Source organism: Mycena indigotica, assembly GCF_014461135.1.
Source record: "Mycena indigotica strain 171206Taipei chromosome Unknown Mind.scaff0004, whole genome shotgun sequence".
In the NCBI taxonomy this organism is placed as follows: Eukaryota; Fungi; Basidiomycota; class Agaricomycetes; order Agaricales; family Mycenaceae; genus Mycena; species Mycena indigotica.
In genome coordinates, this window is record NW_023503003.1 from 1001000 (window position 1) to 1015728 (window position 14729).

A 14729-nucleotide genomic window follows, 5' to 3' on the forward strand; every position below is an offset into this window, starting at 1 on the left:
GTCGCTCCGATGGACGCAGAATCAGTGGCAGGTTCGTGCTGACAGGCAACGGGACGACGTCAACATGCATGTTGCTGCAGGCCTACGGGCCTATGCATTGCGGCAGGTAGACATTCATCGACGGATGGCCGGCGCTTCTACTCCGAATGGGGTAGATCCCTTGCAAATGCGGTCCGAGCCGTTGTCAAGGAGGATGAAGGTGTTTTGGATGGTGCATTCGATGGACTTACAGACAATGACATGCAGATTCTCTGAGACGGACATATGAATTGTGTTTGCTTGCTTGTTTGTGTTAACGACTTGGTATCATTGTTGTATCGCTCGCTGTCCTGAATTCTATTCAAGTTTCCAATCACTTGTGCCAGCTGTCGCAAGCGTGACAATCACGAGGGCTTTTGCCGCGAACGAGCAAGAACGACTCGCAGAAGAACCAGCGAGAGTCTTTAACTCGGTGCTGGTCACAGGCTTGGAGGAATTGTCAACATTAGGTGAAGGGAGGGAGTGGCTTAGCCAGTGCTAGTGGAGTTGTTTGTAGCTCCAGCACCGCACCAAGTTTAGGCAGTACTTTAGGACCAATTCAAGGTTGTGTTAAAACTATTTGGGTGACAAACGGCAGAGGATCGGCACAATGACAAGGAATCAATATCAATCACAGGGCCGGCAGGCAGATGGTTGAAATATGTGTGGCTTTGCCAGGCCGCTGGCTGTGCCAGTCTGTTTGAAATCTGATACTGTGGCAACTGCCAGGGCTGATTGAATCAGGCTACAGCCACGGGTGGGCAAGGAGGCAACACGACCGAATGGTGACGCCTTCAAGCTGACAGGAAAGTACATCGGACAAAGGCTCCAACTCATTCCCGTCACGCATGATGAGTCGACTTTCTACAAGAATGACCGTCGCAAGGTTGGATGGATCAACACCCTGGTTAAGCCGACACCAGAAGCAAAGGGCGAAGGGGACTCAATAATGGTTTCTGACTTTCTAGTTGCGCACTGGGGTCGTCTTCGATTGGATGAGTGCGTGATGCCTTCCTGCTTCACTTTTTTTGACATTTTACAGCTGGGAGGCTCGTCTCTTCTTCCGAGCAGGTAAAAATCGTGACGGCTACTTCACGAATGACGAGCTGCTTGCCCATGTCGATAACGCAATCGACATCTTTGAATCGAAAACGCACAAGTTCGCCACTGGCCTATTCCTCTTCGACAACGCGCCAAGTCATCAAAAACGCGCCGCTGACGCCCTTTCTGCCCGCAAGATGCCCAAGGGACCCCACGCAACATGGACCAACACAGCCAATGGTCCGAAGATGTGCCCCGGACGGATGGCGGATGGATCTGTGCAGCAGCTCTATTGGCCCGCAGGCCACCCGACGATGCCGGGCTGGTTCAAGGGCATGGAGCAAATTCTCCGGGAGCGTGGCCTCTATCGCAATGGGATGAATGCGCAGTGCCCAGGCTTCAAGTGCCAACCCAACGCGACTGATTGCTGCTGCCGGCGAGCAATATTCTGTCAGCCCGATTTTGTGGCTCAGAAATCAGCACTACAGGAACTCGTTGAAGGCCGCGGACATGTCTGCGACTTCTATCCAAAATATCATTGTGAACTGAATTTTATAGAAATGTACTGGGGCGCAGCAAAGGCGATTTATCGTAAATCTGACAAGACTAAAACAATCGATGAAATGGAGGAAAACATGAAGAACGCACTGGATGCTATTCCACAGCTATCAATCTTACGGTGTGCTTTCAATTGTGCCCTTATTCTCAGCTAATTGTAATAGATATGCAAATCGTGCAGCACGCTTCATCTCCGCTTACTCGGGTGGCCTCAACGGTGAAGAGCTTGCCTATGTGCAGCGCCGCTACAAGGGCCATCGTATGCTTCCTCAGTTTATGATTGACCAAGTAAAGGCATCTATTGCTCATATCAAGTAATATAATGTTGTTCACATAGTTTTTGAGCCATAATATAGAAATTAAAAATTTCTTGTGCCAAATGATGGCGCTGATGCCATCAATTGATGGATTAGTCAACGTGCGGGGTTCCCACGGCCCCTACCTTACTACTTATAACATGCTCTGACTACAGCCAAGCAATGACCAATACCAACACACTGGCTTAGGAAATAATTTAGGATAACCACAATGAAACGATGACTCCAGTCAAATGTTCCAGTAGATTCACCCCAAGATACCGATCTCCATTGCAGAATCCGTTTGGAGTGAACTAATGTAGAGTTGACCATCAGTGAAGGGGAGCGACAACCATAAGGATTTCACCTGGATAAACATGATACCAGGCTCAGTCGTGACAGGCTCGAATTCTGACAAATCTTGTTCCAATACTCGGATCCGGATTTGGAGGTCCGAGCCACCTAACCTATTTTCGAGCTGCTGTCTTATGGCCGGCTCGTGCATTTCTGTCGGAGGGTTGCTTGGGATCAACAATGTAATTGGAATAATGGCTGACCTGGAAGCGCCTGCAGTCGATCGCGAAGCTCTGCGAATCGCTCTAGCGCGGTGCGACCGAGGTCAATATCGGCAAAAGACGGTTTTGCCCTCTGCAATACGCCGTAAATCTCGCCCCAATTGGGGTCTGAAAGTATTACTCGTGTGCGCAGGAGCTGGCTGAGACCACTCCGTGCGGCTTCCACACATGCGGGATCGTAGTTTTTGTCTATGGAGCGTTGTGTAAAGAGGTTGAAGGAATGTCCCAAGAGATTCATAGGCACTTGGAAGCGATCGATAATGCACTGTATGTTAGAGACACTGCAGTGGTCTCTGGGGAACGAACGCGCTCTACCAAACCAGTACGGGTGAAACAGGATGGAATAAACGCCGTCGTCAATGGACTGGGATACCACGCTCGCATATCGGCCGATAAGAGGATTGAGCTGCCAGTGCTAGAATGTCACATTCTGCCGCCACATTCAAAATTTTGGAGGCTGACCTTGAGCTGAATCCTTTGCTGCATGACCACACCGTTGAAACAGTGTTTTCCGGCCTCCTCGTACAGTTCGACGTAGCCTTCCAGCGCCATTATGAACCCCTCAAAATACCTGAAACAGTCTCAGTCTCTCAGACCAATGTGTGCGGATTTAAGACACTAACTCAACGACTAAAGCACCCAAATTCGAGCATCCGTTGCTGTTGGCATACGGCCAAGCAGCACGCAGGTCCACATCGATCGTGTATGGCTTTCCGAGAGATTTTGTGATAGCATTTTCGAGTTCTGCTCGCCGATTGTTATAGTCGGACTGTACTGCAGGGTGGGCAAATCGTCAGTTTGTGGTTCACTGGTTTGAAGGATGGCACACTGTTTGCTTGGACCGCTCGAGGAAGATCTTCAACGGTCGGAGGGAGGACGAGGCCGTCGATTTCCACTAACATTGAGGTTGACTGTTAAGGGTGAATCGTCTGATAAGGAAGTCATATTTACGCGATCGATCGAGCAGAGTAAGGTAAGACGAGGCGAGTAATAGCATTTACACTTTCGTGCTACAATGCCATACTATAGGTTACTTACAGGTTTTTCCATCTCCATCATGTGTGTTGGAATCTGAATCAGCGGTGTCAACTCCGAGGGTGTACAAAGGCGGCTGCAGACAGATGAGAACAGAGAGCATCGGGAAAATGGGTACTGACCGCAATCTGCTCAAGTTGCGCAGCAATAGCGGGAGACATGCCTTGAATGTTGATGTTTGGGCCATTCGGAGACAAGACCACGCTACGCAGTTTGTCCATGGCCGCACGGTCTGCTTGTGGGCTGGTTGAGAGCCCATCGTAGCCCTCTTCAAACGGAGGAATCACAAGATTGATGTTTTGGGAAGTCGTCTTCGCTGCGAGGAGCGAAGCGATTTGAGCATAAGGAATACGCCCAGGAACAGTCTCCAGTTGTAAATCCCGGATTTGGGGAGCGGTATCTTTGGCGAGGCGATGGATAGTGGAGATGAGCTGGCGCCACTCCAGTCCGACAATTCGAAGCTTGTCGAGTCGTGGGATCACCGTCAAAATCGCGTCTGGGTCGATTTGTCCGTGGTCGGCAGTCAACGCCAGACGACGCATGGAAGAGGTACAGCCGGATCGCGTGAGCAGCTCTCCGAGGGCCGTTACAGTTGGATAGTCAAATAGTTCTGTGGTAAGTTCTTCGAGTATAGGGAGCTCAAAAAGGCGTAGTATCTGGACAGCACCCATCGTACCCATTGGTTCATACCTGGCAGCAGTGTTGGCATATAGAACCCAGTCAATGGTGAGAGATACAAGGCGCTCAAGACGCACTGGGGCCGAATCTGGAGGAGGGGCTTCAATGGGGAGTCGGAGATTGAGGGTTTCGAGTTGGACAAGTTGGCAAAGAATGGGTAGAATTGTCTCTGTGTCGAAACTTCGGAGGGATAAGAGTTCGAGGGTCTTCAGTTGGGTCCACGGGAGAGAAAACATCTCTGCATCGATGTCTAGAAGCGCGACATGCTCCAGCAATGGCGCCGTTTCGAATACAGTGATGGGTGGAACGTGGTCGAAATTGGACTCCCTCCCACCCCAACCTGACGATTCCGCCCAGATTGTCAGGCTTCGCAGGCGAGTGAGACGACCGTGAACGAAGTTCCAATTGCCGCTCGACTGACGGAACATTCCTTCTCCAATCGCGAGCTCCGCCCATTGCTCCGCCTTTTCAAAGATAGTCTGGACCCTGACAATCGATGCCGGTCCATGGAAAACGATGTCCAGCCCCGCGTTTTCGCCTGCGTATGCAACGCAGTCCCTAAACTTGCGCTCCACGTTCTTTGGATCGGCATATCCAAACGGGGCGAACATCAGCCGGGTCCAAAGTTGGGGCATCTGCAGCGCTACTTGACGCCATGACCCACACACGGCCGCGAGGATGAATGGAATGGGGAGCTTTCGACTGAGGACCTTGACATAGTTGTCATGGTGGTAGTGCGAAAATATCTGGGTGGTAATCTCGGCCGGGAGAGTAGCGAACTGGGGACAAGTAACGGCTTTGAGTTTCTGGACAACGCCGCCTCGCTGGGAAGCTAGTTCCGCGAGTTCTGCGTGAAGTGCGGCTGATTTGGCGTCGATTTCTTCCAATTGTCGGCGTAGGGATTCTGTTGAGGGTTGTGCCATCGTGTTTGGTTCAGAGACAAAAGTTTTATCCCCGAATGGAACTGTCCGCATTTGGTTGGCATGCGCCAAAAAAAAGATATCGGTCAGCTTCTTATTCAAGTTTGTCGATAAGCGGTTAGGTATCTACAAGTGCAGTCGTGTAGTACGAGCAATTTGGCTAATGATCATCTTGAACTTGGATATTACTCGGATAGCCAATCATGCAATAATTTGTCTGCGTCTTCAAGTTGACTGTAATAGACTTAATATTACTCCGAACTAACTTGGACGGTAAAGAATTGCAACTCAGGTGGTAGGAGAATTTCCTCTCTGGCAGTTTCGAAACTTTGGTGACTGGTTGAACCATGATGCATGATGCCAGAATATGTACTTCGTTCAAGTTTCTTGGTGCGTGAAAAAACTGGGAACCTAATAGCTCGAATTGACGTCAATCACTGGCAGCCTCGGTGTGCAGTGTGTACAAGTGAAGCTATAATATATATTTCAGCGCTTGAAAATTACCTCTGAAATACATACGGCTTCAAGTTGAGGGTCAGATTGAGGGGAACTGAAGCACAGATTTTTTATGGCGCGGGTTCCGATGCGAATGGCGGGTTCACTGGTAGGCTCGTATCGAACTCGGAGTCACTGGCATCTCGAGATGCAGCGAGATCGTCAAGTCTATCCATAGCTGAAACGACGGCCTTTGTCATAGTTAAGGATGAGTGGGAACCGCCCATCTCGAAAGAATACAATCCTTCTTCGTTGAAGATAGCGTTGCAGTGGCTTGGAACTGCGAAGGTGAAGAATCTCCAGACGTTTTGTTTGGTAAAGAACGGAGAGACAGTCTGTCGAGTCGAAGTCATTCAAATATAGCCGAAGATGTTTTAGCTGAGTCCATGGAAGAATTATCATGGTGGCATCAATGTCGACCAACTCTACCTCCTCCAGTGGCGCAAGCTCGAATGCAGTGATAGGACATTCCGATTCCGGTAGTTCGCTCTGCGGAAAGATCGCCAGACTGCGCAGTCGGCAAAGACGATCCCGGATGGAATTCCACCGAGAACAATGCACGGTTGCGGTCAGCTCAAGCTTCGTTCATCGTTCTGCCGACTTGAACAAGGTTTCCGGTATCACTGGCCCAGGGTCTTGTGAACCGTAAAACTCAGCTTCGATTGTAGGGTTTGGTCCAGCATGTTTGAGGACAAAACGAAGACGGCGTTCGATTGTGGTTATGTATTTCGTGTAATTCCCTGTTATGTTCCATTTCGTCCAGAGTTTACGAAGCTGGAGTGCGATTTGACGCCACTGTCGACAGACGCTGAGGAGAATGAATGGGTTTGGCCAGTGGTGATGTTTCGAGTCTGAGAGTGATACTGCGCGATAACCTGGAAGCTGGGAGTAATAGAAAAATATAAGAGAGGTTATTTCGACAGGGAGAGTGAGAACTGGGTAGATAACTCGTTTCAGTCGTTGGACGACTTTGAGCCGCTTAGTGGCCTGTCTGGCAGTTCGGGAATGAAGAGCCGCCGTTTCAGTATCAATTTCAGTCAAGCGTTGACGAAGAGCCTTCGTAGATGCATCGCCCATGGTGGCAGGAAGAAAAACCACAGTGTCACGTGCAACCCGTACCGTCTTGCAAAATTTTAAAGTTTGCATGTGAATACTTACAGCCGTTTGCATAATTTCGTGAAAATGTCAAAAAGAATTCGCGTGCACGTGCCTGATGGCCGGCGCCGGCAACCTAGACTGTTGAAATAAGCGTTGATCCGGGATCAAAGAGAGCGAGAAGTTTGCAATCGCAATCAGGTGAGTGATCTATGCGTTAGGGCAAACGATGCCCTACGCTGACTATCTATTCTGTTTTATATACTAGTTATACATTCTTCTAGTATATTCTAAGGGAATCAGGAAAATATCAGTCAGCATAAGGTGGAAAGTGCCAGAACATTCCGGCGAGTCACACTGAGACCATCAAAACTTCAACATAGACCTGCATGATCTTGTGAAGATTTCAGATCCAGGTAAGTAAGCACAGATGTAGGAACATATTGCTGCTTGGTAGACCAATATATCTGAGAAGGATTATATGTACTTATTGTAGACACTATTGATCAGGAAATAGATGGTTAGCAGCCATACTGTACTATTTCAATCAATTAGTCCTGTCACGGTCACATTGACTTTTTTGGCCGAAAATTTTCTGCCTGTCACAGGTCACAGCAAGTTTCTTTGGCTCTAAACCGTCCCAAAATGGTAATTTTTAAAAGTTTTCGCGCCTACGGCGCGCAGAACTTCCATATAAGGCAGGAGGTCACACCAAATTCACCCCTTGGCTGAATTGCACATTTCTGCCACATGTGTCACAGGTCACAGGCCCGCAGAATTGAATGAAATAGTACAGTAGTTTGGCAACTTGGGCCAGAGTACTGTACTCATAAACATTCTTTGTAAATACATAAGCCTCTATGATTATAAATAGTACACTCTGAAGACATATTTTGTGGTCTCAATTTTGGGTTAAGCCCAGTCTGTGCCTAATGCGCGGCAAATTAATGTCCGGCTTTGCTGCTTTGATGAGGCTTGCCGGCGGCGGCCATCAGGCACGTGCGCGCGAATTCTTTTTGACATTTTCACGAAATTATGCAAACGGCTGTATCACGGTACTAAAGTGCGAGTATAACGCCCTGATCCAAAGAAGCTTCCGGAATAGAATCATGTAACTAAACAAGTATCATGCACTTGAAGCCTCGTAGAAAACTGGCGTCCAGGTAAAAGTACTACCACTGGAGTACCATATCGGAACACCAATCCCGATAAAGTCTCGGCGCGTTAATTAAACGTTGGCACAATTTAGTGAGGCCTAGTGAGGGCTAGGAATATGTTACACAAAGGACAGCAAGTACATGGTAAAGACAGCAAGAGCGATAACAAACGATAGCAAAGCACGGACAAATGGATACAGGGGGGAGAGCAGGAGAACAGACATTACAGGAATATTAGTATAAGCAAGGTATAAGAGGGTCATCGGCGAACGGGCGGGTAACAGGATCCACGGCGACATAGCAGGTCGTTAACAAGAGAACAGACAGAGGAAAAGAGAAAAGACAGGATGGAGGGGAATTCGAATCGATCGAATGGGCATGGGAGGGATCACGGAAAGAGATGTAGTCCAATGTCCTTGTGTAGTTCGTTTTCTGGTTTCGTTTTCGTAGAGACACTGGAAGAGGGTGTGAGAGGGGACACCAGCAAGCAAATAAATACTTACGACAGAATTCGATATGTCAAGGCACTAGCACACCACACCTTTGTGTGGCGCGGAGTCCGTAGCTCGTGTCCATGGCTTTCGAGCGTACTAAAGATGAAATAATCGTCAGTTCTCGGTCCAGTTCATCACGACACTACTTACCTTGGGTCGTTTCTCGAAGACGATGTCAAGCTCGCCGTCATAGTCGTTGTTCATCTTCCGCTTTCCGCCAGATGAAGAGACAGAAGAGGTGTCTGACATTTCCACATCCGAAGGGGTGCTCGGCCCACTCGAGGCGGAAGGAGAGTCTGTTTCGACCGACATAGCAGGCGAAGTCTTGGTTGAATCATTGTCGTCTTCAGGATACCCCAGTTCCAGACCGTCTGACTCATCGTCCAATTCGAGCATCAAGATAGGTTGTGGGATGACCCGAGCCGGTGCCTCCCGGGTAGGGATAAGGAAGTCTGGGTCCGCCAGATCCTGGATGTTGACGCCTTGGCCAGTATAGCCATTCCATGGCAAGACCCCGCACAAAGGTCCGGAACGCTTGTCGACAACGTTAACTGCTGGAATGGATGGGAGTGGGGAGACGAGGTCGATGATGCTGTATAGAGCGCTGGCTCGGTTGACATTGACAGGAATGTCTTGCGGGATGTCGAGGCGAAGAACAGGTCGCCGCTTCTTCTGTTTGGGCATGGGAAGAATGGCAGGCTCGATGACCTCCTGCTCAATAATAGGAAGCGGAACATAAGACACTTTGTGGTGAGGGCAATTGTAGGCCTTGACCGTGTCAATAGCCAATCCAAGCTTGACTGCCCTGTTCCGAGCATGGAAAGTACGCGTAGTCGTCGCCGCAAAGGTGGTGGCCTTATCGGTATGAAGAGCATTGGCGGTGATAAGCGTCTGGGAGAGGCGGGCGAAGGCCGAGGATGGGAGAGATTTGATCTTGCGAGGAAGCTCTGGGTTGGTGGCCTGCATAGTAGAATCCAAGTGGTAGTGGATGAAAGTAATATGGGATCGAGTCGTTATATATGCCGCGCTTTCGGTGAAAGAGAGTGGCGTCGTACACGTGGGTATGTGGATCGCCCGAACGAGTCAAGGATAACAATGCAGTGGAGGTGTGGAAATGTTAACGTCAAATCGTGAAAGGTCGTTTGTAGTGCGATCGCTAGGTAGGAGAGAACAGAGGAAGAGCCGGTATCTGGAGGATGTAGCAGCAGGTGTGGCGGCATATATACGCTCTTGCACACTGGGACCCACAAAACCGACATCTTGGGTCGCCAGACAAAAGAAAGCGCGCCGTATCGGGACATGCTATTGTTTTTTTCGTGGAAGTAGTAAAAAGAGAATAAGGACTTGACAACGGGCATCAAAGAAGGCTGCTCGCCTTGTCCCTACTTGGAGGTCGACGTCAAGTCTGGAAGAGTCACACGTGACACCGACTGATGGCAGCAAACAAAATCGGTCAGGAACTCTGTGTACGCGACAATAAGGAAGCTGACGCGTTTTTGGCCAGGATCTCTCGTGTTCTGCCCCAACTGCGGCACTCTTCTGGACTTGCCCAAAGACGGGGAAACCACCGTCGTTTGTGAGCAGTGCGGCCATATCGAGCCTGCAAGCTGTGTGTTGGCTCGCCTGACTCGTCGACCACGTTGATCAGATATCTGTAGCCTATGAAAACACGGAGATAACGACGCGCTCCGACCCAGACGCCTTCCCGTCCGCTCTGCTCCAGAAACGTAAGACTCAGACAAAACGGCACGAGCAAGGAGATCAAGGGACACTTGTTGGTTGCTTTGTCAGTCTGCCTTTGTTTTTCTGACCCCGAAATAGGTCTCGGAGAAATGTCCTTCCTGCGGGGCGCTAGAAGCGTACTCAAAAGAGATGCAGGTGGGTGATTTCTGTGATACCTGGAATGAAAGGGAGATTGATATGACATTCCACAGCTCAGAAGTGCGGACGAGGGCTCAACGATCTTTTATACTGTGAGTCACGCATGAAATGCACCGGAGATGCTTAATGCTTCGTAGTGTGTGGCCTGCAAACACGGGTGGAGAGTAAACAACTGAAAATATGCAATCTTCCACATCTGGTCTTCTTGACGCTAATACAACAAGCGTCATCGGAAGGAAAGGAAGTTGTCAACAACACTCTAAAGCGGCAGTTCAGGCCCGGGACGAGTTGACAATTTCCCGATTCATTTGGTCAAGGTTCTCATTTGGAGTCGGACACAGTGTTTACCGCTGCGATCTGCCACCCCTACTCGCACCATGAATCACGACATGTGAAGACGGCCCCCAGGCCAGTTTGACCTCGAAAACTCATGGACCCGACAACTAAGATGCGCAAATTCAGGCTCCAAAAGCAATGTTTTGAATGACTGTTTGGTCAAGTGTCCCGGCGCTCTTGACTAGATCATCTCAATAGGGATTCGCGGCCCACAAGAATTTCCTGTAGCGGTCCAGAGCCGCGATAAGAGACTCCTGAATATTGTGATAACCTTCCAATGCATTTGCCATAGCGTGACCCACAAACGAAGGAAGATTGATTTATTCGGGACGATTAGACGAAGAAGCTCGCTCCTTGTTCGCACTTGTGCTGAGTTTGCTTGCTCAACGGTTTACACGTTCATCATGAAGGAGCTGGAAAGCGTGTTTGCATTTATACATATACTCCAAGTGTGCAAAAGAGCGCGACGACCCCAAAGCCACCCAGAACACTGGCGAGGGATGCAACGCCGACTTCGCGGACTGGTAAAGCTGCTTTTGGTAGTCTAGCGATATGTGAGAGGAGATAGAGTAGAGCAGAAGTCGCGTACGTTGACACGTAGAAGCCAAGAGTGAAAGTGAGAAGCAAGAGAATGAATGCGAGGTATGGCAGCAGGCCAACGGGAATAAGTGGCGAGAATGCCGGAGAGGTCGCGTAGAGGGACTGGGGAGAGGATTAGTGGGGAATGCCATGGAAGGATTGCTTACCTTGAGAGACGTGTAGTCCATGACGAAGGATGGAGTGACCCACCTGTGACGCACATCCCGTATCTTGTCTTTTACCACCACACACGACTCTTTGCACGTAACCGTATGGCTCTCCGTGGTTGTGCTCTTACTGCTGCTGACATTCTGATAGATGTCCGCCGCCCAAAAAGTACAGCAGCACCCTGTTTATCTCCAGGCCCAGAGCAAGGCGTCATACTACGTCAACCAGCTCGACAAGGAGGTGAGTCTAGCCATTTCTCCATTCTACTCTGGCTGATAACCCTCGTTCCAGCTCACCAAGTACCCCTTCCTCAACAACTTCGAGCAGCGTACGCAGGTTCCCAAAACCTACGCTGTTATTGGCGGCGCCAGCCTTCTCGTCCTTCTTCACCTTATCAACCCTCTCGCCGCCCTTATCTCCAACATTGTCGGCTGGGGCCTCCCTGCTTACCTCTCATTCAAGGCCATTGAGACGCCTGCCCCCCAGGACGACATCCAGTGGCTCACATATTGGGTCGTTTTCGGTTTCTTCAATCTCCTTGAGGGACTCGGTCTCCGTGTCCTGCTCTACTACCTTCCCTGGTACTGGTCATTCAAGACTATCTTCATTCTCTGGCTCCAGCTGCCTGCTTTCCGCGTGCGTGTGTTTTCCTCGTGTGCCTTTGCCAGCAGTTTTTTTCTTTTTTCACCCGTGATTGCGTAATGCTTACGTTGCCCTTTTGCTCGTGTTTCTAGGGTGCTCAAACGACCTACGTCGCGGTCCTCAAGCCAATCCTCTCCAGCGCTTCCGCCCGTGCCGTCGCTACCTCCACGACCGACACCGCCAATGCTGCGCTCCACGATTGAGCTCGCTGGGTTGCGGTGAACGACCCCAAACGATTCGCTAGATGTCTTGTCTGAACGATCTTCCTTCTTCCCTTTGGCTCTCTCTACCTCTATGCTCCTTTACGAATCATCTCCCCCGTAGTCGCTACATGTACAAGTGACAACGCGTAACCTAGCCCTTTGCCTAACGACGACGTATTTTGGTGATGCCATACGATATTGTGACAGAACACGTGATACTCAGGTGACGGTGAGTTGCCTTGGTGTTAACTCCACAAGCGTTTCCACTGTTCCCTCAAGAGCATTCGTATCGACCCTCGCTTGAGGCTAACAATGACGATTGAGGCATTCCGCGGGAACAGGCAGGTCCCCACTAAATCTGTTCCAGAGGTGGGCCGTGTGTCATCGCACCTAAAAACGCTAACAGTGAAGAAGAATACTGTGGTGGCTGCTATTGTATCCAAGGATACTGGAACTCGTGTTTGAAAGCGACTATGAAGCCCACTACACCGATTCCGACTTAGGTAGCCGACCCTGACCTCCGAACCGTGAAGATCAAGAAAGGTTGTTTGACGGCTCTTCCCATATTATGATTCAAGTAGACCTCACTCGCCCTTTCTTCGCACCACCATCACCTTCGTCATGGCGCGACCATTAGCCTTTCGAAACAGAGCCTTTCATCCCATCAGCAACTCCGGTCCCGCAACGTCGTTGCTGCGAGATGTCGCTCCAGAGCACTCTGTCAACATATTGGCCCTGGGATGCGGTGACATACGCAACGTTCTGTACACCGTCTACTCTGAGTCCGAGAATCGTAAGAGTTCATAACAACAACAATTCTCTCGTCTGCTCACTTCCGGCAGTGAATCGCAAGTTAGACTTGACTTTTTGTGACGTTGAGCCAGCTGTACTGAGTAAGACGTCTCAACTTGCGCCAGCATTTCTGAAGTATTTAGCGCGCAACATCATATTGCTCACGATGATACTCGATAACGTCGGCATCGACACCATCTGGAAGAGTTTCATGTTTGCCTCTCAGACCAGATCCAAACTGCCGGAGATGTTCGTCTCCTAAAAAAATGCTTTCAACCGTGTTGCTGGGGATTACAGGAAGTGGCAAAGAAAGAGAGAGAATAAGTACGCCGTGGTTGACGTTTTTAAATGTTCTTGGCCCGCGGTCCACGTTTCGCGTTGCGGTTTCCAAGACAGGCGAGGCATACAATTTGGAGCTTGATTCGTCCAGCTCTATGGTCGGAATCTTGAAGTCAATCCCGATAGTCGTGATGAAAGAAGGCGTCCATGCGTCGCAACAGACAGGATTTGCTTACACCAATGAGCAGAAGCTTTCAGAAGTAAGAAACAGCTGGCTACACACCTTGATGAGGAAGTTATAATGGTGGTGGCCTGAGATGCGCGCAAACAAGCTGCCGACACCACTACGTTGGTCAGCCGACACCCCCAATGTCGTAAAACAACGCCGACGACGACTATCTAACCTCTCGTCGGCCAACGCGCCAATTACTGCATGCTCCTCTATTTTCAAAATCTGAACTCGTCAAAACCGACTCGCTAACAAGCAGCCGACACACACACCTACGAACGAGTTAAACAAGGTCGGCATGCATGATGAGGCGGTCTAGACGAGATTGAAGCCTGCAGATTAATCAGCATCACAAAAGAAGACAAATGACGCGGCAGCACAAAAGCAAAATATACCAATAGCGACGCGCAGATGCTAGAATAGAGCAACGTGAATGCAAGCAAACTAAGAAGGAGCACGGCTTACCTTGCAGCCCCCGCTGACAAGCCTAACACGCGACTACTGTGGTCAAAACGGCCAAACCTACCATTCAAAGTTGGCAGCGCCGAGAGGGACATTCGAAACAAACGGGGAATAATACCAAGAAGGTCAGCGCGGAGTTGACCGACATGAGCTGACTAGAACAGATAATAGTAGCCCGCGTCAAACCTGCAACCACGAGATTGAAGGTTATTCTGAGACTGGTAAACAACGCAATATACACACCTTGCGCGATGATCGAGCGCGCCGGAATGAGAAAATTACCATCCCAAACTTGAACGGAAGGCGTTCAGTCGGAAACTAGTTGAGTCAGTGTTGTGAGCAAGAAAAGCAATAGAAAACTGACAACGAGTGAACCCGAACTTGGAGGCCCGCGAGTGCTGAAAATGGTGCCATGGACGAGCTGCAATTGAAGTCAACAGTGCAAATGAGGGGAATCATAAAAAGCAAACCTGCGACAACCAGATTGAAGGCGACCGAAGCGCGCTGGTTCAATACAAGAAATCGAACGCCGCAATACACACCTTGCTCAAGACCCGGCGGACGGGCAGGAAGTGCAGCGTGCTAAAACGAGGTCAGCATGCCAAGCGTGTAGTGAACATGAGTATCAACAAGAAACTTACGATAAAGGAAGGGAATTAAACGGGGCAGACCTACCGCAATGGAGTGCCGTGAACAGCCACGAACGGCGAAAGTCGAGCTTGCAGACAAGAACAACGAGTGAGACCGGCACACTGGCAAGCCTGCAAACAAACAGAGTAAGCACGCGCGACCACCA

General features: G+C 49.8%; 8 protein-coding genes across 8 annotated transcripts; 4 read left to right on the plus strand and 4 right to left on the minus strand.

Annotated features, from left to right (window-relative positions):
• Positions 1 to 679: 679 nt before the first annotated feature.
• MIND_00416100 (uncharacterized protein) lies at positions 680 to 1935 on the plus strand (the record flags this gene model as incomplete). The annotated part of the gene is made up of 4 exons (XM_037360980.1): positions 680 to 712; positions 770 to 1017; positions 1061 to 1462; positions 1782 to 1935. The coding sequence occupies 4 exons, from the start codon at positions 680 to 682 to the stop codon at positions 1933 to 1935; spliced, it is 837 nt and encodes a 278-aa protein (XP_037221272.1).
• Positions 1936 to 2131: 196 nt separating this feature from the next.
• Positions 2132 to 2872, minus strand: MIND_00416200 (uncharacterized protein; the record flags this gene model as incomplete). The annotated part of the gene is made up of 4 exons (XM_037360981.1): positions 2132 to 2227; positions 2281 to 2420; positions 2471 to 2753; positions 2795 to 2872. 4 exons carry the CDS (start codon positions 2870 to 2872, stop codon positions 2132 to 2134), a joined length of 597 nt encoding a protein of 198 aa, XP_037221273.1.
• A 646-nt stretch (positions 2873 to 3518) lies between these two features.
• On the minus strand, positions 3519 to 5130 carry MIND_00416300 (uncharacterized protein; the record flags this gene model as incomplete). Its single annotated transcript, XM_037360982.1, has 2 exons — positions 3646 to 5130; positions 3519 to 3599 (listed from the first exon to the last, which is right to left on the minus strand). Exons 1-2 carry the CDS (start codon positions 5122 to 5124, stop codon positions 3519 to 3521), a joined length of 1560 nt encoding a protein of 519 aa, XP_037221274.1. The 5' UTR covers positions 5125 to 5130.
• A 3265-nt stretch (positions 5131 to 8395) lies between these two features.
• On the minus strand, positions 8396 to 9328 carry MIND_00416400 (uncharacterized protein; the record flags this gene model as incomplete). The annotated part of the gene is made up of 2 exons (XM_037360983.1): positions 8396 to 8458; positions 8513 to 9328. 2 exons carry the CDS (start codon positions 9326 to 9328, stop codon positions 8396 to 8398), a joined length of 879 nt encoding a protein of 292 aa, XP_037221275.1.
• Positions 9329 to 9795: 467 nt separating this feature from the next.
• MIND_00416500 (DNA-directed RNA polymerase subunit) lies at positions 9796 to 10419 on the plus strand (the record flags this gene model as incomplete). The annotated part of the gene is made up of 6 exons (XM_037360984.1): positions 9796 to 9814; positions 9867 to 9971; positions 10021 to 10136; positions 10184 to 10240; positions 10297 to 10335; positions 10381 to 10419. The coding sequence occupies 6 exons, from the start codon at positions 9796 to 9798 to the stop codon at positions 10417 to 10419; spliced, it is 375 nt and encodes a 124-aa protein (XP_037221276.1).
• Positions 10420 to 11011: 592 nt separating this feature from the next.
• MIND_00416600 (uncharacterized protein) lies at positions 11012 to 11475 on the minus strand (the record flags this gene model as incomplete). The annotated part of the gene is made up of 3 exons (XM_037360985.1): positions 11326 to 11475; positions 11169 to 11281; positions 11012 to 11123 (listed from the first exon to the last, which is right to left on the minus strand). Exons 1-3 carry the CDS (start codon positions 11344 to 11346, stop codon positions 11012 to 11014), a joined length of 246 nt encoding a protein of 81 aa, XP_037221277.1. The 5' UTR covers positions 11347 to 11475.
• Position 11476: 1 nt separating this feature from the next.
• Positions 11477 to 12171, plus strand: MIND_00416700 (Protein YOP1; the record flags this gene model as incomplete). Its single annotated transcript, XM_037360986.1, has 3 exons — positions 11477 to 11566; positions 11618 to 11962; positions 12061 to 12171. The coding sequence occupies 3 exons, from the start codon at positions 11477 to 11479 to the stop codon at positions 12169 to 12171; spliced, it is 546 nt and encodes a 181-aa protein (XP_037221278.1).
• Positions 12172 to 12792: 621 nt separating this feature from the next.
• MIND_00416800 (MYND-type domain-containing protein) lies at positions 12793 to 13225 on the plus strand (the record flags this gene model as incomplete). Its single annotated transcript, XM_037360987.1, has 2 exons — positions 12793 to 12964; positions 13014 to 13225. 2 exons carry the CDS (start codon positions 12793 to 12795, stop codon positions 13223 to 13225), a joined length of 384 nt encoding a protein of 127 aa, XP_037221279.1.
• Between the last annotated feature and the right edge of the window lie 1504 nt (positions 13226 to 14729).